At 32.3% G+C, this 23,960-nt stretch overlaps 2 protein-coding genes and 1 pseudogene across 5 annotated transcripts in view; 2 read left to right on the top strand and 1 right to left on the bottom strand.

The window, feature by feature from the left end:
• The window catches only part of LOC145255900 (mitochondrial S-adenosylmethionine carrier protein-like), a 238,204-nt gene that overhangs the window by 117,111 nt on the left and 97,133 nt on the right, over nt 1-23,960 (bottom strand). Inside the window, exon 1 of one of the 3 annotated variants that reach the window (XM_080114647.1) lies at nt 16,042-16,142. The exons of 1 other annotated variant lie outside the window; for it this stretch is intronic. In XM_080114647.1, the coding sequence (XP_079970773.1) occupies nt 16,042-16,043 (2 nt within the window). In that variant the 5' untranslated portion in view covers nt 16,044-16,142. Of the gene's footprint in view, nt 1-16,037; nt 16,143-23,960 lie in introns of those variants that run through there. One more of the 3 variants, XM_080114737.1, reaches the window with a different exon arrangement.
• Nucleotides 1-23,960, top strand: part of LOC145256282 (uncharacterized) — a 99,954-nt gene that overhangs the window by 75,207 nt on the left and 787 nt on the right. The window lies entirely within an intron of this gene.
• On the top strand, nt 13,159-13,292 carry LOC145284585 (U2 spliceosomal RNA; annotated as a pseudogene).

Raw genomic sequence — 23,960 nt, 5'->3', positions numbered from 1 at the left:
TTTTTTTAGATCTGCTTTCCAAGTAATAGTAACCATGTACAGCTTCATTTTAAATGAAAACTGTACTAATGATAATGTTCATGGTGAAAGGAAATTGGAAAAAAATTAAAAATGTCAGAGGTAAAATGTTTGTGTGGTATGCATGAAACACGTGTAGAAAATGATCTCATGCTGAAAGTAAGAGAAACATAGCTAAAAAATTATGTAAACGCAATAGTAAAATCCTCATTTTTAGGAACATAGTGTGGGGTATGTTGTTTGTTTCAATTGAGAAAGGAAAGTTTAATTTTTAGAATTGGATGTTATAGATCACAAGTTTTATTACAATAAACATTGTGTTCTCTAATTATCAACCAAGTATATTTATTGATAAAAAAAGAAAAGTAATGGACATGTTTATTATAATTTATCAATATTAAATTGTTATCATGAAAAACCAATGGAAAGCGTGTTGGTTATTTCGTGTTCATAAGAAAAAACATCATGGGTTGTCACCAGTGATTTTATGTATGCTAACATTTCGCTGCAAATGTGGTAGCTAAATGTCTTTTTGGTTATTCTACACAAAATAAAATATATACACAAAACAAAGTAAAAGAAATGTCAGGGTTAGTTAATGATAAGCTTAGTACCAAGAAATAAGCACAGAATAAGGAAAAGAAAGATACATTTGTTGATATTGTGTCGATTGGTGAATTTGTTGGTTCATTTTGTTTTATGACATATCAACACTATATCAGGTTATTTCATGCCCAATCTAGTGACATTTTTTTTTCCTAGAATATATTTGTTTATTTAATGTTGGTTTCTATTTAACTCATAATTGGGACCCTAACAGGTACTACTACTCCAGATCAGAGTGGACCTGGTAGCAATAGCAATTAAATGGTGGCTTCACACTTCACAAAGCCCCATGTTTGGATACAGTTTATGGTCATATCCAGGACCTGGTGAATTTGTAAATAATTGAAACGATCAACACTGGCGAGTTAGAATTCTACATACCTATTGTTATAAAGTACCAATTTATGTTTTACATATCACTCCACAACGTTGCTGCAGAATCCAGACAGTTGAAAGAGTCTCAAGAAACTGAAAAGCTATTTAGTACTCTTAAATAAAATAACATGCATAAAGAAATCCTAATATAAGACAATAGATGAAAAAGCAATAAAAATTTTGTGTGGAATCAAGTGAAAACAGTTTCTTTGTCAAAGAAATTGCATGAAGATTCTCAGAGACTTTTCCTTCCTCGTTCCCTTCCCTTTTGGTGGAAGGAAACTTTCACAGTGGCTCAGAAGGTGGGCTGAGCACACTTCCTACAAAGGTGGGATGGGTAAATTTCTTTTTCATTTGGTTGCCTGGAGGACAGGCTTAGGCCCCCCCCCAAAAAAAAGGTTGGAGCCAGGGAACTTCTCCTCCCAGAAGGGGGAGGGGGGCCCGGGAAGGCTTCTCTTCCCATATTTTTTGTTTTGTGTAAGGTTGATCTCTTTCCAAAGGGAGTAAGAGGATATCCCTCTTTTAGGAGGAGAGCGAAGGCTCCCTGGGCCTCCCATCCTCCTTCTGAGAGAAGTTCCCCGGCTTCCACATTCATTGCTCAGCCCGCCGTCCAGGCAATCAGAGTCTGATTGTCTGCCGTATATAAAAAGGCGATTTTAGCTTGTCAGGCGGTATGCTCTGCGTAGACCATTTTTCTTCCACCTGTTGACCTTCCCTCCCTGTCATACAATACGCTTAAACAGGATATTTTAATTTATGCAGATTCCATATAGACTTTTAGTTTCCCAGGGTGTATACCCTCCGTTGACCATTTATGTTTAAGAGTTTTCCTTGCCCCTTCTCTGCCCCAGAATGGGAAGGGAGCTCTTTCCCACTGTATGGGGGGGGGCGGCTTTCTTTTATGGTTATGTGGGGAGCCTTACCTTTACCCCCCTTAAGGTGGTAGGTCTTTTTTGTAAAATTGTTAGTCAAATGTTGATCAAATATTATAAGTTTTTGTGATATGCATGAAACATGTGCAGAATATGATCTGCTCTCATGCTGAAAGCAAGTAGAGAAACATTGTGAAAAAATGATGTAAACCTAAGCTAAGCAAACGACCAGTCAATGGAAATGTTTATTATAATGTATCAACAATAACACATTATCATAGTTATTTGGTGCTTATACGAAACAGGTATCAGGGATTGTCACCATTGATTTTATTTATGTTAACAGTGCATGTCACTACAAATAATGATGGTAGCGAAATTAAGTTTTGTTTATTCTACCTAATATAAAGTATATACACAAAACAAAGTAAACATCTGCTGAATTTGATATTAAGCAGCAAAATATTTCAAAACATAAAAATGTGAAACATAACATGAATACTCTCCATTGTCACTTGAAAACATTGGTCTTGGTAGGCAGTTTATTAGATGCTCAAATAGTGGTCTTGGTATGGTGTACTTAATATTATTGTATGCAAAATTTAAAAACACAAAAGAGGGTACAATCAATATTGAAAAAGTAACATCTGTCACAGAAAATAGTAATTTATAAATATCAAAAGGAATATTATTCTGTACTTAAAATGTTAAACTTACTGTTAACAATAATTTAAAATGGTGATCAGGATGAGTCCAACAACTTAGTCCTTGAGCTTTCTTATTGGTCATAGTAAAAAGAAATTGTAGTCTTTCAAGTTTGTTGGTCGCATTGGGATTCTTGGAATGTATCAACAGATTCCTGCATATGAATCTTTGTTAATTTCACACAATACAAAATATATATACAAAACAAAGTAAAGCATAGTATAGGGTTAGTTGTGTCCTCTAATTATCAACCAACTATTGCTAAAAAGAGAAAAGCACTGGAAATGTTTCTTATAATGTATCAATATTGAATTGTTCTCATGAAACACAAATCGAAATAGTGATAGTTATTTGGCGCTTATAAGAAACAGGTATCAGGGATTTTGGTGTATCAGATGTTTTTACAGTGAACTTAACTTTCAAGAAACAAATTGGTATGCAATGACATAGGCTAAGAATCTTAGACAAAATATATTCAAATGAAAAAAAATGTTGAACACTTATAACTTTGTATGGACTCTCAAAAACATTTGTAAAAAATGTGTAAACAAATGTAAAAAAAAATGATCCGCTCTACTTGATGACATCAAGCATAGTAATATTTTAGTGAAGAAAATATGAAATTGATGTTCAGTGATTAGTTTGGATGAATGAGAAAATGTAATTGTTTGATGCATAAAAATAACTCATTTGCTGTATTTAATATTAAGCAGCAAAATATAGTGATTTGAATATTTAGGAAAACATCAAACCAGATTATGTAAAAAAAAAAAGATGAAATTAGAAAATATATATTTTATGCTTATGAGTTTTGCCAATTAAAATTTTGTGGCAGAAATTGGGTGATTACCAAGTAATTTTATTTTGGTAAAATTCTTAAATTATTTCAATGTTTATTATAATTTCTAATTAGTGACTTGTTATCATCAAAATCCGCCCCAAAGAGTGTCCTTTCTTTTATTAGGTATCAGAATAGGTATCCAGATTTCTACTTCTATACAAATGTGATATTGTAGTACAGTAAATGTCAAATTGTTTTTCAAGTATTAGTTTGTAACGTTTGTACTGACTTCATCAGATGTCATGTAAGGAACTGAATTCTATTTAAGACTTTATCTGAAGTGTTTTTATTTTGGTAGATCATGTGTGATTACACTGTAGTAATTGCGCTGATAGCATGTTAACTACAAATGACAGAAGATAAATCAATTTCTGATTCAGCTACACAATATAAACTAAAGGAAATAAAATTTGCAAAATAAAAGAAAAATGTAGTTATGGGTTAGTTTGGAGTTAGAATAAAAAGCCAACAAAACAGTTAGTTTATATTGTGTAGACTGTTTAATTAACTTTGTTCATTTCTGATAGTATTGAGAGTGGTCAATGAAAACCTTAATTTCTGACAAAATACTGTAATTTTCTTGGATACCCATTCGTAAAAAGTACCTTTTTTGTGAAAAAAAAAACACTCCCCAGATCACCTTCACCACCTAAAACACAAAAACAAAAATATCTTTATTCTTCAAATATTGTTGTTGACTGGAGGGCGGGCTGAGCACTCCCAAAAAGGTAGGAGCCGGGGAACTTCTCCTCCCAGAAAGGGGGCCCGGGAAGGCTTCCCTGTCCCCATATTTTTTTTTTTTTTTATGTAAGGTTGATCTCTTTCTGAATGGAGTAAGCGGAACCGACAGGGGGGGGGGTCAATCAACCATACAAAAGGATATCTATCTCTTAGTTGAAAGAGGGAAGGTCTCCCTGTCCTCCCATACCCCTTCTGAGAGAAGTTTCCCCAGCTCTCAGCTTTGGGGTGGGGGGGGGTAGGAGGGCTTAGCCCGCCCTCAAGGCAAATAGTCTGACTGTCTGCCTTATATAAAAAGGCGATTTTAGCTGGTCAGGTGGTATGACCTGCATTGACTATTTTTCCTCCACCTGTTGACCTTCCTTAATATTTATTTTTAATAATAAACACATTTTATTTTAATATTAATATTTATTTGTAATAATAAACACATTATATTATTTTAAATATTAATATTTATTTTTAATAATAAACACATATTATTTTAAATATTAATATTTATTTATAATAATAAACACATTTTATTCTACTTTAAATATTAAAATTTATTTTTAATAATAAAAACAATTTTAATATGTATTTTTTAATAATAAACACATTTTTATTTTAATAATTATTTTTAATACTAACTCATTTTATTATTGTAAATGTTAATATTTATTTTTAATAATTATTGTTATTTAATAATAATATCTTCTATTTTTTTACTGTTTATGTCTAACTTTTATCGACTTTTTCTTTTTTAATAGCATATTCTTTAAATGAATAGAAAAATAATTTCCCAAATTTTAGACCCCAGTTATTTGGCTGATAGTCGATAAAAGTGATTAAAAGAGAGATAATATTAATAAATGTGCAGTAATGTATTTTATTTAAATATTCATGAACATTAACGTTGTCATATAAAAAGAAAATGCTAATAAGAAGTGTTTTTAATCAATGTAACATATTTATTCAACTGATGACAACTTTTTCGAATCTGTGTACAGTAAAAACGATATACTTACATAGGATTTTGAAAGCATTTAAACTGTCGAAGAGTTTTATTATAAATAAAAGAGTTTAGTTTGTTGAACTTAATGGACTTTTTTATTGTATTTATTAACTGTTTATTCTTTTTATCAAACAAAAATAGAATTTTTATATTGACATGTTATGGACTGTTTTTCTAACATCGAAATTTTAAAATTAGTTTTATTTAAAAAAAAAAAAAAGACTCGCCATTAGTGGACGGTCAAAAGACAAATATATAACAAATAAATGTTAGCAAAGGCAAGATAAGTTACTTTTCTATCCAACTGTATATTTTTTTTGTGTTTTTATTCAATGTAACATATTTATTCAGCTCGAAAAACATACAGTGTTTACCGATGTATTCGAAAAATGCCACCCGTTGTTTACAAAGCCATTTGCCGGAAGTGACGGTTTTTTTTTATATAAGTTTTATTCAAACAGGCTTTATTTGAACTTAATGGACGTTTTTTTGTATTTATTAACTGTTTTATTCTTTATGGACTCTTTTTCGAACATCGAAATTTTAAAATTAGTTTTATTTAAAAAAAAAAAAGACGGTGTTGTTTTTTTAATTGAATTCTACACCTTTTCAACAAACTGTTACAGACATAATGGACTACCCCCAACAAAAAACTGCGAATAAAATATATAAAACTCGTAATTTCTGTTTTTAAAGTGGGTTGTTTATTTTCCTTATGAAATATACTTTCAAAATAAACTATTACAGTCGTTAAAAACATAATAGAACTATTAATTTATTATTTTTTTAAAACAATGTTTACAAAATGTCTAAGCGCGTTTCTCTCGATGGCTTTTAATAATAAAAATGTGGAAACCTTTAAACTGTCGAATATGATTTTTAGGTAATTTAAAAAGAAAATGCTATGGACTGTTTTTCGAACATCGAAATTTTAAATTTTAAAATTAGTTTTATTTAAAAAAAAAAAAAAGACGGTGTTGTTTTTTTAATCGAATTCTAAACTCAACAAACTTTTACAGACATAATGGACTGTTTGTCAAACATCGAAAATTTCAAAAATAACGTTTTATGTACTATTCTAGAGTTATCGAATCTATAAAGTCTATTTTTTATATGCTAGTGCAGAGAGTGATCCGTGCTAGATTAAGAATGGCTTTTAATAATAAAAATGTGGAAACCTTTAAACTGTCGAATATGATTTTTAGCATACTGTAATTTTCGTGTACATAAGCGTCCTCATGGAAACAAAATATTTTTACAAAAAAATAGTAGCATTGAGTTAAATAAATAACTGTTGCCAGAATTTATAGAATTTTTATTTTTTAATAGCGTTTTCTTAAAACGAATAGAAAAATAATTTCCCATGAAAAAAAAAAGAAAATGCTATTAAAAAGTATAAAAAAAATTAAAAAAAAAAAATTCTGTAAACATTAAAAAAAAATATTTGTACCCAAAAAGTATTAGCATATAAATTAAATAAATAACTGTTGCCAGAAGTTAAATAAATTTTAATAAGTTCTATAAATAAAAAGAAAGCAGTGTAAAATACGTACGTAAAATAAAAAACACACCGAATGGTTTTAAAATGAAAGTGTGTGAGAGAGAGGGGGGGAGAGAAAGCGGTGTATATTGAAGTTAGTTCCTAACCAAAAGCGGTGCATTCGCCATTAGTGGACGTTGACGTCACGTCACGTGACATGACTAAGCGTTTTCAAACGAATAGAAAAATAGAAAGAGGGTGATAGAGAAAGTGTGAGAGAGAGAGAGAGAGTAAGTGTGAGAGAGAGAGACGGTGTTGGTTTTACTCCTCCCCCCTTCCAGCTTAAGAGGTATGAGGTCACGTGGTAATATACAAAATGGCTAATTATTTTATATTACATAAATATTACGATATTTTTATTATCGTCTAATATTTTGAAAGCTGAATTTTTTTTATTCCTGTACATTTTTTCCTGACATTTTTCGTTAAAACTCTTGTATAAATAATATTTTTAACCAGGTAATCACGATGGAAACATTGGCATAAAGTTAAATAATAGATATAACTAAGCCGAAGAGAAAAATGCAAAAGTATCGAAGACAGAACTATTTACAATTGTTCGCCATTAGTGGACGTTGACGTCACGTCACGTGACATGACTAAACGTTTTTTTTTTTACGTATGAATTACATTGGATCATTCAAGAATTACGTAATAAAAAGCATTACAATGACAGTTTTTTTTGGGCCCCCCTTGGAGATAACTGATACGTTTACCCCTTTCTCCTCGTCCGTTTGACGTGAAATTTCGATATTTGTCATCCGGGATACGGGGCTTCGATATGATACCAAATTTATCAAGTCTGGTTGTGTCTTTCAAAATAGGTAATTTACAGCATGTATATGAAATTGTTTTACCTTAGGGAGAAGAGAACAGGTAATATACAACATAATGTGTCTATATTACATCCCTGGCAACGCCTAGAAACCAGCTAGAACATGTATTTCAGTCAATCTTTATTATATCCTGGGCTATGCCGGGAAACCAGCTAATCTCTATTTAGTGACTTGACCACCAAAATACCTCCCTAAGTGTGTCCTTTCTTTTGAACTTATTAGATATAGGTATCTAGAAATGTGTGTGAAATTTTGTTGAATGCATTGTTCACTATGATTTTCTTATTGTTCTACACAATATCAACTGTAGCGAAATAACACAGTAAACTTAGTGTAGTGTTAGAATAAAGAGCAAAGGAAAAAATTAGAATCATATTTTGTAATTGCAAATCTAAATTTGCTAGCATGTACCAGTATTTGCCAGGTTGTGGAAATTTGGAACTTATAACATATGTAGTGGCCTTTTCCTAGATACCTATTGCTAAAAATTATACTTTCATTTTGTTAGAAAAATCTCTCTTCAGATGCCCTGCATCATTCAAAATAAAAACAAATATTTTTATAATTGTTTCAGTATATTGCTACACAATGTGAAAGTTTTTAACGTTTGTAAAAAAAATCATGAATGTGCTTATATTGCAAAAAAGAAAATATCAGTGCACAGTATTGAAAGTGTTTGAGATTCAAAAGTCTGTAACATTTCTACTAACTTCATAAGATGTCATGTGAGAAACTGAATTGAATATCAAGACATTATCTGAAGCGTTTTTATTTTGGTGTAACATATGTGTTTACAGTGAACCTTAACTTTTAATAAACAGATTGGTATGCAATGACATAGGCTAAGAATCTTTAAAATATATATAAATTGGAAAAATGTGTGAACAAATGAAAAAAAAATGATCCGCTCTACTTGATGACATCAAGCACAGTAATATTTTAGTGAAGAAAATATGAAATTGATGTTCAGTGATTAGTTTGGATGAATGAGAAAATGTAATTGTTTGATGCATAAAAATAACTCAGTTGCTGTATTTGATATTAAGCAGCAAAATATAGTGATTTGAATATTTGGGAAAACATCAAACCAGATTATGTAAAAAGAAAAAAAAAAGATGAAATTAGAAAATATATATTTTATGTTTATGAGTTCTGCCAATCAAAATTTTGTGGCAGAAATTGGGTGATTACCATGCAATTTTATTTTGGTAAAATTCTTAAATTATTAGAATGTTTATTATAATTTCTAATTAGTGACTTGTTATAATCAAAATCCGCCCTAAAGAGTGTCCTTTCTTTTATTAGGTATCAGAGTAGGTATCAAGATTTCTACTTCTATACAAATGTGATATTTCAGATCTGTACATAAAAAATTTGTTGAATATATAGGTTGAGAATTGTTCTGTGTCGCTCTCTCTCACACACACACGCATTCTCACTTTTATAGATATAATAGATAGATTACTCTAGATATATTTCCATATGTCTGAATACCCTATATACAAATTTTCAAATCTGTAGATAAAAAAATTTGTTGAGTATATAGGTTGAAAATTGTTCTCTCTCTCTCTCTCACACACACATTCTCAATTTTAGAGATATAATAGATAGATTATGCTAGATATATTTCCATATGTCTGAATACCCTATATACAAATTTTCTAATCTGTAGATCCAATATTTGTTGAATATATAGGTTGAAAATTGTTCTTACTCTCTCTCTCTCTCTCTCTCTGGCTACCTCACACACACATTCTAACTTTTATAGATATAATAGATAGATTATGCTAGATATATTTCCATATGTGTGAATACCCTATATACAAATTTTCTAATTTGTAGATAAAAAATTTGTAGAGTGCATAGGTTGAGAATTGTTCTCTCTATCTCTCACACACACACATTCTAACTTTTAATGATATAATAGATTATGCTAGATATATTTCGATATTTCTGAATACCCTATATATAAAAATTTGTTGAATGTATAGGTTGAGAACTGTTCTCTCTCTCTCTCTCTCTCTCTCTCGCTCACACACACACACATTCTCACTTTTATAGATATAATAGAAAGATTATCCTAGATATATTTCTATTTGTATGAATACTCTATATACAAATTTTAAAATCTGTAGATAAAGAATTTGTTGAGTATATGGGTTGAGAATTGTTCTCTCTCTCTCTCTCTCTCACACACACACACACATTCTCACTTTTATAGATATAATAGATTATGCTAGATATATTTCCATATGTCTGAATACCCTATATACAAATTTTCAAATCTGTAGATAAAAAATTTGTTGAGTATATAGGTTGAGAATTGTTCTCTCTCTCTCTATCACACACATTCTCACTTTTATAGATATAATAGACAGATTATGCCAGATATATTGAAATATGTCTGAATGCCCAATATACAAATTTTGAAATCTGTAGATAAAAAATTTGTTGTATACATAGGTTGACAATTGTCCTCTCTCTCACACACACACACATTCTCACTTTTATACATATAATAGATAGATTATGCTAGATATATTTCTATATGTCTGAACACCCTATATACAAATGTTCAAATCTGTGGATAAAAAATTTGTTGAATGTATAGGTTGAGAATTTTTATCTCTCTCTTTTTCTCTCTCTCTCTCTCGCTATCTCACACACACGCATTCTCACTTTTATAGATAAAATAGATAGATTATGCTAGATATATTTCCATATGTCTGAATACCCTATATACAAAGTTTCAAATCTGTAGATAAAAAATTTGTTGAATATATAGGTTTAGAATTGTTCTCTCTCTCTCTCTCTCTCTCACACACACATTCTAACTTTTGTAGTTATAATAGATAGATTATGCTAGATATATTTCCATATGTCTGAATACCCTATATACAAATTTTCTAAACTGTAGGTAAAAAATTTGTTGAGTATGTAGGTTAAGAATTGTTCTCTCTCTCTCTCTCACACACACACACACAAGTTCTCACTTTTATAGATATAATAGATAGATTATGCTAGATATATTTCTATATGTCTGCCTACCCTATATACAAATTTCCAAATCTGTGCCCAAAAATGTGTGGAATATATAGGTTGAGAATTGTTCTCTCTCTCTCTCTCTCTCACACATATTCTCACTTTTATAGGTTATATAGGTTGAGAATTTTTTGCTCTTTCCATCACTCACATTCACACTTTTATAGATATAATACATAGATTATGCCAGATATATTTACATATGTCTGAATACCCAATATACACATTTTCAAATCTGTAGATAAAAAATTAGTTGAATATATAGGTTGAGAATTGTTCTCTCTCTCTCTCTTTCTCTCTCTCTCACACACACATTCTCACTTTTATAGATATAATAGATAGATTATGCTAGATATATTTCCATACGTCTGAATACCCTATATCCAAATTTTCTAATATGTAGATAAAAAATTTGTTGAATATATAGGGTGAGAATTTTCCTTCCTCTCTTTCTCTCTCTCTCTTTCTCACACACACACAAGCTGAAAATTGTTCTCTCTCTCTCTCTGACTCTCTCTCTCTCTCACACACACACACACACACATGGTCATTTTATAGATATAATAGATAGGTTATGCTAGATATATTTCTATATGTCTGAATACCCTATATACAAATTTTTAAATCTGTAGATAAAAAATTTGTTGAGTATATAGGTTGAGAATTGTTCTTTCTCTCTCTCTCACACACACATTCTCACTTTTATAGATATAATAGATTATGCTAGATATATTTCCAAATGTCTGAATACCCTATATACACATTTCAAATCTGTAAAGATAGAATTTGTTGAATATATAGGTTGAGAATTGTTCTCTCTCTCTCTCTTTCACACACATTCTCACTTTTATAGATATAATAGATAGATTATGCTAGATATATTTCCTTATGTCTGAATACCCTATATACAAATTATCAAATCTGTAGATACAAAATTTGTTGAGTATATAGGTTGAGAATTGTTCTCTCTCTCTCTCTCTCACTCACTCACTCACTCACTCACTCACAAACACACACACACATTCTACCTTTTATAGATATAATAGATTATGCTGGATATATTTCCATATGTCTGAATACCCTGTATACAAATTTTCAGATCTGTACATAAAAATTAGTTGAATATATAGGTTGAGAATTGTTCTCTCTCTCTCTCTCTCTCTTTCACACACATTCTCACTTTTCTAGATATAATAGATAGATTATGCTAGATATATTTCCATATGTCTGAATACCCTATATACAAATTTTATAATCGGTAGATAAAAAATTTGTTGAATATATAGGGTGAGAATTGTACTTACTCTCTCTCTCTCTCTCTCTCTCTCTCTCTCACGCACACATTCTCACTTTTATGGATATAATAGATAGATTATGCTGGATATATTTCCATATGTCTGAATACCCTATATACAAATGGTCAAATCTGTAGATAACAAATTTATTGAATAGATAGGTTGAGAATTGTTCTCTCTCTCTCTCTCGCAACCTTACACACACAACCACACGCAAACATTCTGACTTTTATAGATATAATAGATCGATTATGCTAGATATATTTCCATATGTCTGAATACCCAATATACAAATTTTCAAATCTGTAGGTAAAAAATTTGTTGAATATATAGGTTGAGAATTGTTCTCTCTCTCTCACACACTCACATTCTCACTTTTATAGATATAATGTATAGATTATGCTAGATATATTTCTATATGTCTGAATACCCTATATACAAAGTTTAAAATCCGTAGATAAAAATACGTTGAGTATATAGGTTGAGAATTGTTCTCTCTCTCTCTTACGCACACACACACACACACACACATTTTCACTTTTATAGATATAATAGATAGATTATGCTAGATATATTTCCATATGTCTGAATACCCTATATACAAATTTTCAAATCTGTAGATAAAAAATGTATTGAATATATAGGTTGAGAATTGTTGTCTCTCTCTCTCTCTCTCTCTCTCTCTCTCTCTCTCTCTCTGGCTACCTCACACACACACACATTTTCACTTTTATAGATATAATAGATAGATTATGCTAGATATATTTCCATATGTCTGAATACCCTATATACAAACTTTCAAATCTGTAGATAAAAAATTTGTTGAGTATATAGGTTGAGAATTGTTCTCTCTCTCTCACACGAAACTGTGCGCTCGGCTTCTTCCCCCCCTTCCCACCCCAAATGCTTGGGAAACTGTGCACTGTTTTTGTTGGTTTTCAAGCTGCCTCTCCCCCCCCCACACACACACAGTTTAACAGTAGTAGGAGGTCAAGAGAAAGAGGGTGAGAGAGAGAGAAGAGTAAGTTGGTGAGAGAGAGAGAAAAGAGAAAGAGGGTGTTGGTTTTATATTTTTATTATCGTCTAATATTTTGAAAGCTGAATTTCTAATAAAATGTGCATCTATAGGAGATAATGCCTGGGAATGTGTTCCCCCCCCCCACAGTTTAACAGTGGTGTGACGTCAAGAGAAAGAGGGTGAGAGAGAGGGAAGAGTAAGTGGGTGAGAGAGAGAAAGAGAGAGAAAAAAAAGAAAGACGGTGTTGGTTTTGTGAAAAAAGTTGTTATTTACAATTGTTCGCATTCTTGGCCTTTTGGTCAAGATCAAAGTGTAGTATCTGTTCTTCAGATGCTGCACTTCTATTTCTTGTTCTCTTTCGGTGGAGGAGAAATCCTCCACGACTGAGACAATTTTTATTTTTGTACCTTTTCTCCACGTTAAAAAACGACCCTGGTGTCTAACTCTGTCCCGTGGGGAGGCATAGTAAATAGGTACAATTGTTCGCCATTAGTGGATGTTGACGTCACGTCACGTGACATGACTAAGCGTTTTTTTTTTTTAGTATGAATAACATTTTTTGTTTTAATTATAAAGTCTACACTTAATTTTATAGAAAATGATGTATATATAATAGAAAAAAAAAATTACTGGTTTTGTTGGATTCAAGTGGATCCCCCCCCTCCAGTTTAAGAGATAGCAGGTCACGTGGTAATATACAAAATGGCTAGCGTAAATATAAAGATCGGTTTTTTTATCGACGAATATTTTGAAAGCTGAATTTTTTTTTATTCCTGTACATTTTTTCCTGATATTTTTCGTTAAAACTCTTGTATAAATACTATTTTTAACCAGTTAAATACGTTGGAGACATTGTCATGGAGTTTAATAATCTCTAGAACAAAGCAGAAGAGAAATTACAAAAGTATCGGTAAAACAAAGTGTTTGTTTACATTTGTTCGCCATTACTGGATGTTGACGTCACGTCACGTGACATGACTAAGCGTTTTTGGATTATGTAATATTAACATTAAAATGACAGGTTTTTTGGGGGGCCCCCCCTAGGAGAGAAATGATCAGTTCACCCCCTTTTAATGGTCCGTTTGGTGTGGAATTTCGATATTTGTCATGCGGGTGATCAAGGTTCAATATGATACATAATTTGTCAACTTTGGTTGTGTCTGTCAAAAGTTTGAGCTGACGTCACGTCACGTGACACGTATTGAATAACGTTAAAATGACAGGTTTTTTGGGGGGCCCCCCTAGGAGAAAAACGATCAGTTGACCCCTTTCTACTGGTCCGTTTGACGTGAAATTTCGATATTTGTCATCCGGGTGATCAAGGTGCAATATGATACCAAATTTGTCAACTCTGGTTCCGTCTTTCAAAAGTTTTAGCGTTACAAACAAACATACATACATACATACATACATACATACATACACACCGATTTTTGCCTTTTATATATATAGAAGATGGGTACTTCACGGGGAACGTGAACCCTGCATAAACAGTGTTTTTATTTAATCATTGCTCCCTGAAAGCATTTTCTTTCACTTTCTTCATATATATCTTGATTCATACTTTTATTTTGTGCTTGTTTTTATTTTATTTCGTTTTGATTTTTTTATTATTTTCTCCACTAAAGATTTTTATTTTTTTGTTAAATTATTTTTTCACACATATTCAAATAATTTTTCCCTCCCTTTTTAGCTTCAAATAGTACCTGCAAAAAAGTTTTTGTGATTAAATAAACCAAAGAAAACCTTTTGCGCATGTGCCTACAGGGCACAATCATTAAATAAAAACACGATTTACGCAGGGTCCACATTCCCCGTGAAGTATGAGTAAATGTTGTATGCACCCTGCTGAAATAATGTCATTATTTAGAAAGCCATTCTTAACAGGGGAGGGGCTTTCTAACTATTCTGCACTTTCACCTAACAATTTAATGGGAAAAAGGATACCATAAAAATTTAATTTAACTTGAAAATACTATCTAAAATATAGCACTGTGCATACATTGCACAAGCATCATTATTATTATTATTATTATTATTATTATTATAACAATGATAATGAAAAAAAAACTGGTGTAGATGACATCAACTGGCGACACATCAACTAGTTGTAAAGGGTCAGGGAGGACGGAAAGACCAAGGTGGGAGAGTACTAACCAGATTTCCACTGGAAGTGTGCAGTTCAAATCTGGTACTTGGGGGTGGGGGAGGCATTTTATCACTCAAACCCCAAGAAACACCAATGACTGATGCCAACGAGAAATCAATGGCAAACGGCTGTTGGAATAACATGCAATCATCTGCACGAGTGGTCAAGAGGTGGAGAACCCTGGAAATCTGGAGAGACTTGTCACTCGGTCTCCAGGGAACACCACAGGTTACTGCCAGTGAGCGATCACTGATGATGGCCTGTGAGACAACCTGTAGTGAGTGAAATAATAATAATAATGTCCCCTCCCAAATTAACCATCTGATTTAATATTGTAGATGTTTACTAAATTTTCTTAGTTTTTAACCAATGTTCACATCATGGTAAAATTATTTCCTTAGAACTTCATTTTTGTATTCATGTATTCTGCACTGATATGAAAATGAAGACTATGATGCAGTATAAGATTCCTAACCATGTAACTGATGAAAATATGCTACACATTTTGATGAAAAACATGGGAAAAAATGGACATAGAAGAACAGAAAAAGAAAACTTTAAATATGATTTCTGTATTATTGCAATATATAATCTTGTGGGGAAAAATCCAGCTCCTCAATAAGGGCACTCTGGATAGGAACAAAAATAAAAATTGTCTTGGTCATGAAGGATTTCTCCTCCACCGACCAAGAACAGAAAAAGTGAAGTGTAGCATCAGAACAGATACTACACTGTGATCTTGTCCCGAAGGCCAAGAATTATTTGTGTTTTATGTTTCTTTAATTGTTTGTTCCCTAAATTCATAATTCAGTTTTATCAGTATTAGATTGAATATTGCTTTAAAATTATGTAATTTTACATGGATAATATTTTTATTTTATATTGAATAAAGTTCAGTTTCATTATTAATCGAATTGGGTTCCTTTCTTTTGTTTTTAACATGTTTTAATGCTCTTTTTAAAAATACCCTCATATAGTATCAACAGTAATAGTTTGACAAATCTTTACCTACATTACTTGAAGGCATTTTTCAGTTAACAGGCCTTCTTCCTCTCGGTGGCTTCAGTATAAGACGATTTGTCAGGATGTCAGCTTTTCTTTCCTGGTATTTACATTTCAAAATGTTAAACAACTTATGACACACACCTTGTTTGACCCGACCCATTTTTCACACCAAGATTTGTTATTGCTCAATTTGGAAGAGGGATTGTATAATATCTGTTTTGTTATCATGATATTATTCTTCCAGGCATTATCTCCTTCTTTGAGTGCAGTGGGGTATATGTTCATCATTATAGGCTAACAGAAGTAGTCTCCCTCTGGTGACATATTTTTGATAATTTTATTAATGTAGAGAAAAAATAATTCAGAAATCATGGAAATTTTTTGTCTTTTTATTTTTTATAAATTTTTATTCAACTAAAACATTGCCACTAAGACGAAATGGAGTCACTGTGAGTTAGGAACCAGATTTATAGAGGCATGCTGAGAAGGGAGTTGTGCAGCGAGATGTTTGTTCACATTACATTTAAATTTCTGCATGTTTGTACAATTGAGAAAGCTGGAAGCAGGAAGGGAATTTCAAAGGCAAGCAGTTTGAAGGAAAAAATGCTACTGGAGTAAAAAGCTTTCCAGCATTTGTGGACCTTTACAGTGGAAAGGTGGGATTTTTGCCGATTGTCAGGTTGGTCAGAGATATTTACGTTGAAGAGGGAGGTGGAGTTAACAAGTTCACTAAGTTTGTCGGAGCACACTCTGGAAGTACTTGTAAAACAAGCACAGAGATGCAATGTTACGGTGATGTGACGGGTTGGAGCTTTATGGTGTGTGACCTGTTAAATTGGAGGCTCATTTTCTTTTCTTTTTTCTTTTTTTTTCTGGGACCATGTCTAAGAGGGAGAAACTAGTGGTTGATGCACCAGCCCCAGATGTGGCAATAATATTCCCCTTAACCATTTCAAATGCATTCTCACATATAGAATTTTTGTTTGTGAACCAACATTTGTGAGCGTGTGTTTCCTTGTTTGCATGCACTAAAACACACAATATTCTAATTTTACCAAGTGAACATTAACTTGAGGGGTGGGAGAATGGGCAAAGGGTGTGTCATCCGATTGTCCCTGGGAGGATGGAGATTTCTTGATAGATCTGACCTTTCCTCGGCCTCTCTTCATGCTTTTGCACTCATCCCTTTTTCTGCAAATCAACCTTTCCATTCTCATGGGAATTACAAAAAAGCTATTGGCTATTAAACATAAGGGAATGGGGTGGGTAGCTCTGCATGCTTTTGGGAGTTAGGGAAAATGGTGGGGTTATTTTTTTCTCTTGTTGAATAAAATCCTATAAAAAACCCCAAAAAAGCACCAACAAAAACAGAAAAATAATATTGTTGTGTATTAATACCAATAACACTATAATAAAACCTAATTGGCCTTCCTGAATTAACTTAGCTGTATTTTTGCAAATGGATGCCAATTATTATGAATCTGACGTTTTAGTTTCAATCAAAACACACTGTGGGAAATATTTTTTATTGTCGTCAGTTTTATTTATTTATTTTAAATAATTTCTGAAAATCTTTATTTATTTTTGCAGCTGAAATTAAAAAAATAATAATTGTATTAATTTTTCGTTTTGTTGGATGCTTATTTAAAATTAAACATTAAAAAAAATTAAATTGCAGAAAAATCTTTGATGTACATACCCGTTTTTTTTTTTCATAGAGAAAAATCAAATCTTTTTTTTTTTCTTTTTTTTTCTTTTTTTAATAGTAAATTGTATCCATTACATTGGTCAAGATCAAAGTGTAGTATCTGTTCTTCAGATGCTGCACTTCTATTTCTTGTTCTCTTTCAGTGGAGGAGAAATCCTTCACAACTGAGACAATTTTTATTTTTGTACCTTTTCTCCACGTTAAAAAAACGACCCTGGTGTCTAACTCTGTCCCGTGGGGAGGCATAGTAAATAGGTACATTACAAGACTTAATTTGGTCTCGGTAATTCAAATAGAGTTGTCTCCCCTTTATTTATGAAACATAGTGAATCCAAAAATTTTGCCTCATAATAAAATTTTTTATTTTCTTAATTAAAAAAAATACTACTCGATCAATTTGTGATTTTTTGGAATATGACCTCTTTACTCTGCGATGAGTGCGTACATCATAAAATTAATTTTTTTAAATTTCTGTATTTTTGTCTTGAAAGGTTTAATTCTAAAAAGCACCGTTTGTTTTTATGTCTTTGGCCTTCTCTCTTTTTAATTATCTTTTCAATTAAACCCTACAAAAAAATTGCACAGACATTTACACTTGTCATATGCAGATAAAATTATGTTCAAATATTTAATCCGATAGCTCCCAACAATGTCCCCTTAATTTACTTTTTATATCATTACTAGAATACCTGTCCAAGAATTGGTAAAATTAATTCACCAAAAAGAACATTTTTGCACCTTTTTAATTCCCTTAACAAAGATTAAAATCAAGATATAATGCTGCTAAACTTTGTTTAGAATCCTTATTTCAGTTTAACCTAAATCCGTTACACTATTTTTTATTCTAGAAAATATCTATAATGTAAGCTTAAAGAATCTTAAGAAGAAATTGAAATACAGGTAACCTTGCATAATTTTGTATCTAATGACCATGGATCTAATTTAATGCAAATCTGAAATATTTGAATTCTTAAATAGAATAAATATTAAGTTCCTTAAAAACCCTTAAAAATATGCCAAGGTAACTGAAATTTGAGAAATATTTATGAATTGATCTCTAATCTATATAATTATAAAACACTGTGGAGCTTTCTTGCTTGCATCTTGTCTTTGACGATCAGGTGATTCCATTTTTTAAAAATGGGATGACAGGTGAACTTATATATGTATATGCATTTTAGCGTGGCTCAGAGGCTACAGAATAAGGGTTGAGTGTTGTATGTTTTGGTTTTGATTCTAGCTGATGACACCCAAGTCATATATATTTTTTAGTTTTGATCTCACTACCATATACGAGGGGCGTGCAATAAGTAATGCCCCTGACCCACTTCCCATAGCAGTAGAGCAACGAAACTTGACGCAGTTATTAGTCTTTCGCTACATAGGAACCACCCAGAGTTATGTATTTCTCCCATCGTTTGATGCAGCTCTAGAGACCAGATTGGTCCTCCAACCACGACGTGACTTCAGAAATCAAGACTGCATCATCTGGGAAATGTTTTCCTTTCAAAAACAACTTCATGACTGGGAAGAGGTGAAAATCAGAGGGTGCAAGGTCAGGAGAGTAGGGAGGATGAGGGAGGATTTCATAACCACATGCCCGTGCTTCTGATCTGGCGACATGCGAGTTGTGGACCGGAGCGTTGTCCTGCAGGAGGAGGGTACCTTTGTTTATCTTGCCCCGCCTCTTGATTTTGATTGCTTCCCTTAATTTCCTCAAAAGTGAAGCATAATAGGCTCCTGTAATTGTGGTACCCTTTGCCAGGAAATCAGTCATCATTACTCCATCTTGGTCCCAGAAGACTGTGAGCATGACCTTGCCAGCAGAGGGCTGCATCCTTGCCTTCTTTGGAGGTAGTGAGTCCAAGTGCTTCCAGTGCATATACTGGGCTTTAGTCTCTAGATCATAGTGATGAACCCAGGTTTCATCCTGTGTAATTAGTCTTTTGAAAAACTTTGACTCATCTTCTTGGCACATCTCCAAATTCATCCTTGAGCACTCAACGCGTTCTCTCTTCTGGAATGGTGTGAGCAACCTGGGAATCCATCTGGCAAACACCTTATGCATATGCAAATGGTCATGAATGATAGTTTCCACAGACCCTGTACTAATCTTGACATCTTGGGCTATTTGGTGAATAGTAATGCGCGGATCTTCCAAAATGGCAGCCTCAACTTAATTAGTTTAGGAATGAATCTTGTGTTTTTCTTTGTTCAGGGGTCAGACATTTTCTGATATTATGCAAGTTCACTTTCCACTTTTTACAGTTCAGCAGTCTCCAAATTCCATTATGTGCAGTCTTATCCAATACCAGCTTTCGGATAATTTCTACGCTGAGCAAGTGTAGTGCTTTCAGCAAATCCCATGAGTGATGTGTTTGGTTTGATCAGTTCCCTATGATGTAGCTATTGAGAGATAGGTATGAAAAATTTAATATTAAACGACTTTAAGAAATGAATTGAATTCAGGTATGTGCAGAAATAAATAAAAAAAAATATGTTGGCAAATTGAAACAAACATTTTGCATTTCAAATTGCTGATATATCTATCTGTGTTATTCATCCATCCAAAGATTTTACTTATTATAAACCATCCTTGGTGTATGTTTACTATTTCCTGTTAATTTCAGTGTTATGTGACCAGTAGTTTAAAAGTTTATCAGTTAAATATTTACACATATGCGCGCGCGCACACACACACACACACTTTTTATTTTTATAGAAAATGGTTTTATTTAAAAACTGCCTGATTACCATGAGTTATTTATTTTTTTATTAATTTATTTTGTTGACAATGTTATTGTGATGGTTGAATTATGGAGTATTTTCTACAAATGCTAAAATGCAAATGGCTATGATGGTTTACACTGTTTTCTTGTCCGTTCTGCTGGAGTTGACTTCCCTACTCGCTTGCCAAAGCTGACAACTTAAAAGATGAAGGTATTAAAGCAAAGTATTTTCAACCAATGTTAATATTTCCAAACCTTCAAAATAAGTAACACATACATGCGGAAATAACAAGTTAGTGCGATATTGGAAACTCCGTAAAGTGAGGAGATAAACAACCAACAGAGATTGAAATTTTACCAGCTGCACCTGAGTGAAGAAACTCTACGCAATACCCCAACTCGACCTTTGCACATACCAGCTTCATCTTACGCACATATAAAGGTGTGTTTTTTTTTATAGAGGTAGCAAACTTTTAATTAAAATAAATCATAGAAAAATATTTTTATTATAAAAATGTGATTTATTCTAAAGGTTAATTTTTGGCATTTATAATTTAAATACAATTTCAGGGATGTGGCCTCGTGGCTCACATGTATATGGTATAATTTAGAGATCCAATTGTCATAAACTCTTCACATTAAATTAAGCTGTATTTTTGCAATAATGCATAAAATGTTGTCTTTCAAGTGGTCTATTTAATTTAACTGTTTGATTTATCAGCTAAGGCATGGGACTTTATATATCCTTAAAGAAAATAATCTAATGTGGTAAAATTGCACAAACAAGGTGACCAGTTGACAGGTTAATTTTGCTGAATTATTTGTTCATCAAATTTTTCTCTCAATAAATTGATCATATCATTTGTAAACCCTGCTCAGGTATCAGTCTATAAATGATTAATTGCTAAACCAAGTCAGACTCAAAATAACTGATAGTTGCCAAATCTTTAATTAAAGAAAATAAAGTTGTCAATTTATAGTTTGCCACCTCTTAAAAATTATATGCACATATTTACACAATGAACATTTTGACGTGTAACTTCTATTCCTTCAAGCTCTTTATTTGAACACATGCATTATGAACATTTTCATTACTGAAAATGACTTTTATATTTTTTTATTCGTATAAAATGTTTTGTTATCAAATTTTGTTTTTCCTAAATTTCTCTTTCGTAAAACTTTGTGTTTTAAGTAGCACTTGTTACCTGGTGACTCTATTATTTTAATGTTTCATTTTATTATGCATGCCTGTATATAATATAATATATATCCATTCATTTTCTTTCTTTGTTAAAATAATGACTTTTTACCTCAATCATATTAAAAGTTGTTGTGGTTCTTGGTTCTATTCGAAGATTCTCCAAAATGGTCCCTCAGGTATCATGCCACATTACCACTGCCGACCAGGGGAAGAATCTATCAGACATATGTATACAGTGTGATGATATATGGCAGTGAAACCTGGCCAGTTATGGCTAAGAACATTCATTGCATGGAGGGAAATAACAAGAACGATATAATCAGGCCTAGATTTGATGATCTCAGAGGTAGATTAAATCTGAACAGTGTAGATATATGTATGTAGAATAGGAAACATTGTTGGTGTGGTCACATTGAAAGAATGAATGAGTTTTGGGGTTATTAGATGTGTAGAACAGTTGAGGTAGTAAGGTTAATTGACAAGGGAAATCCAAGGGAAACATGAGCAGAAGTAATAAGAATGGATTTGAGATAAAGAGAGACAAAGAAAGACTTGGTCAGAGATAAGTTAGATTAGAAACCAATTTCTAAAATCTCTCCAACACAGTCCTGCATGTAAAACAGATGTTAAACCAAATATGATGATGTGAAGTATTTTGAGAAAACATTGTTTTGAACTGATTTTTCAAATGTAAATAATTTTATTTTATTTTTTTCCAATGTTATAACTAATGACTACAAATCGGTATGATAGTTCTTGGATTATATTATAAGCATACATACAATGATATATATGTGGTGCCTTCAATAAGTTTCCAGACTTTTTTCTCATGGCCACTTTTATTGATAGTACAAACATGAAACTCTAGTTCCCTTTGAAGTAATCTCCTCTGGCTGCAATGCACTTGTACCGTTCCAAAAACTTCTGGAAGACCCCATGGAAGTCCTCTTGTGTGAGAATGTCAACAACTCTTGTCACAGCCTCTTTCATCTCCTCAATTGTTACATAATAACAGCCTCTAAGGTTTTTCTTGAGCTTAGGGATTAACCAAAAGTCACAGGGAAGGATGAGAAACTGTCTTGATGGCTATCTTGGTCAAATAGTCTGTAACAAGAATGAAGCATTCTTGGGACAAAGTTTGCGCAAATCTTCCACATCTTTTTTTTGCGAATAATTGTGTGTACAGTTCTCACACTGATATCAAACTGTGCACTTATTGTCTCTATAGACACATGACGATCCATATCCATGAAATGCTTTACTTGGTCAATCAACTCTGGTGCTTTGACTTCCTTACTCCTCCAACACCTCTCATCATCCCTCACAGACTCTCTGCCTTCCTTGAATCTCTTATGTTACTCAAAAACTTGATGATGCTCGATTCATGCCAGATGGTCCAGAAGCAGTCTGGAGCATTCCATATATATTTCTGTGGCATTTTTTCCAAGTTTAAAACAGAATTTTATTGCATATTGTTCTTCTAAAGTGTCATCACATCCAGATTGCTAGAGGGGATAAACAGCTGACTTTTTAGATCTACATTAGCCAAAATGAAAAAAAAAATGATGTGGACATGTTTTATACAGTTTTGCTCATTTACTGAAATTAGTTTTCTAAAGCCTCGTTCTTTTAATCATTTTCTTAACAAAAAGAAAAACCACCACACTATTTTTACACATTTCCATTTAAAAAAATATTTTTCCTGAATCTTTTTACATTTTCAATAAGAGTTCCATGGGCAGGATTAAAGATTTGGGCAGGCCGGATATGGTCTGCGGACCATAGTTTGGACCCCTGCTCTGGAAAATTGTCACTTACACCATGGTACAGAAGTCAGTTCCTAAAAACCATCCAACACATGCCAGCTTGTAAAATGGACATTAAATTAAATATTATGATGAATGAATTGCTTACAATCATTATAAGCCAAAAAGAGTTGATTTACCGTGAACCAAACCAAGATCAAACAGAAGCTGTTCCAACATAAAAATAGGATGATGTCGCCTATTATGTTGTTGCATTAGTTTTAAAAAAATTCTGAAATATTGCTTACTTTTCTTGTGTACCAAAAACTAAACAGAACTTGCAGGAGTACAGTTTTTTTTTCCAAGAACTGGCAATCTATGGAACACAATACCCCAGGTCTGTTTCTTAGTTGACTACGGTATGGTAATTTTCAAGTTCAATGTTAAAAAAATTCTTGTTGAGTTATCTCCTTAAGTAATCAATTAGAGCTCAGATCCACCTATGGTCTGCAATCTTCAAAGCATATGCCTCACCATCTATTT

This window comes from Euprymna scolopes, chromosome 1 (assembly GCF_053919585.1).
Source record: "Euprymna scolopes isolate OS-2025 chromosome 1, ASM5391958v1, whole genome shotgun sequence".
NCBI classification, from domain to species: domain Eukaryota; kingdom Metazoa; phylum Mollusca; class Cephalopoda; order Sepiida; family Sepiolidae; genus Euprymna; species Euprymna scolopes.
The sequence above is the reverse complement of the archived record's forward strand: the minus strand, read 5'-3'. Positions and strand labels throughout refer to the sequence as shown.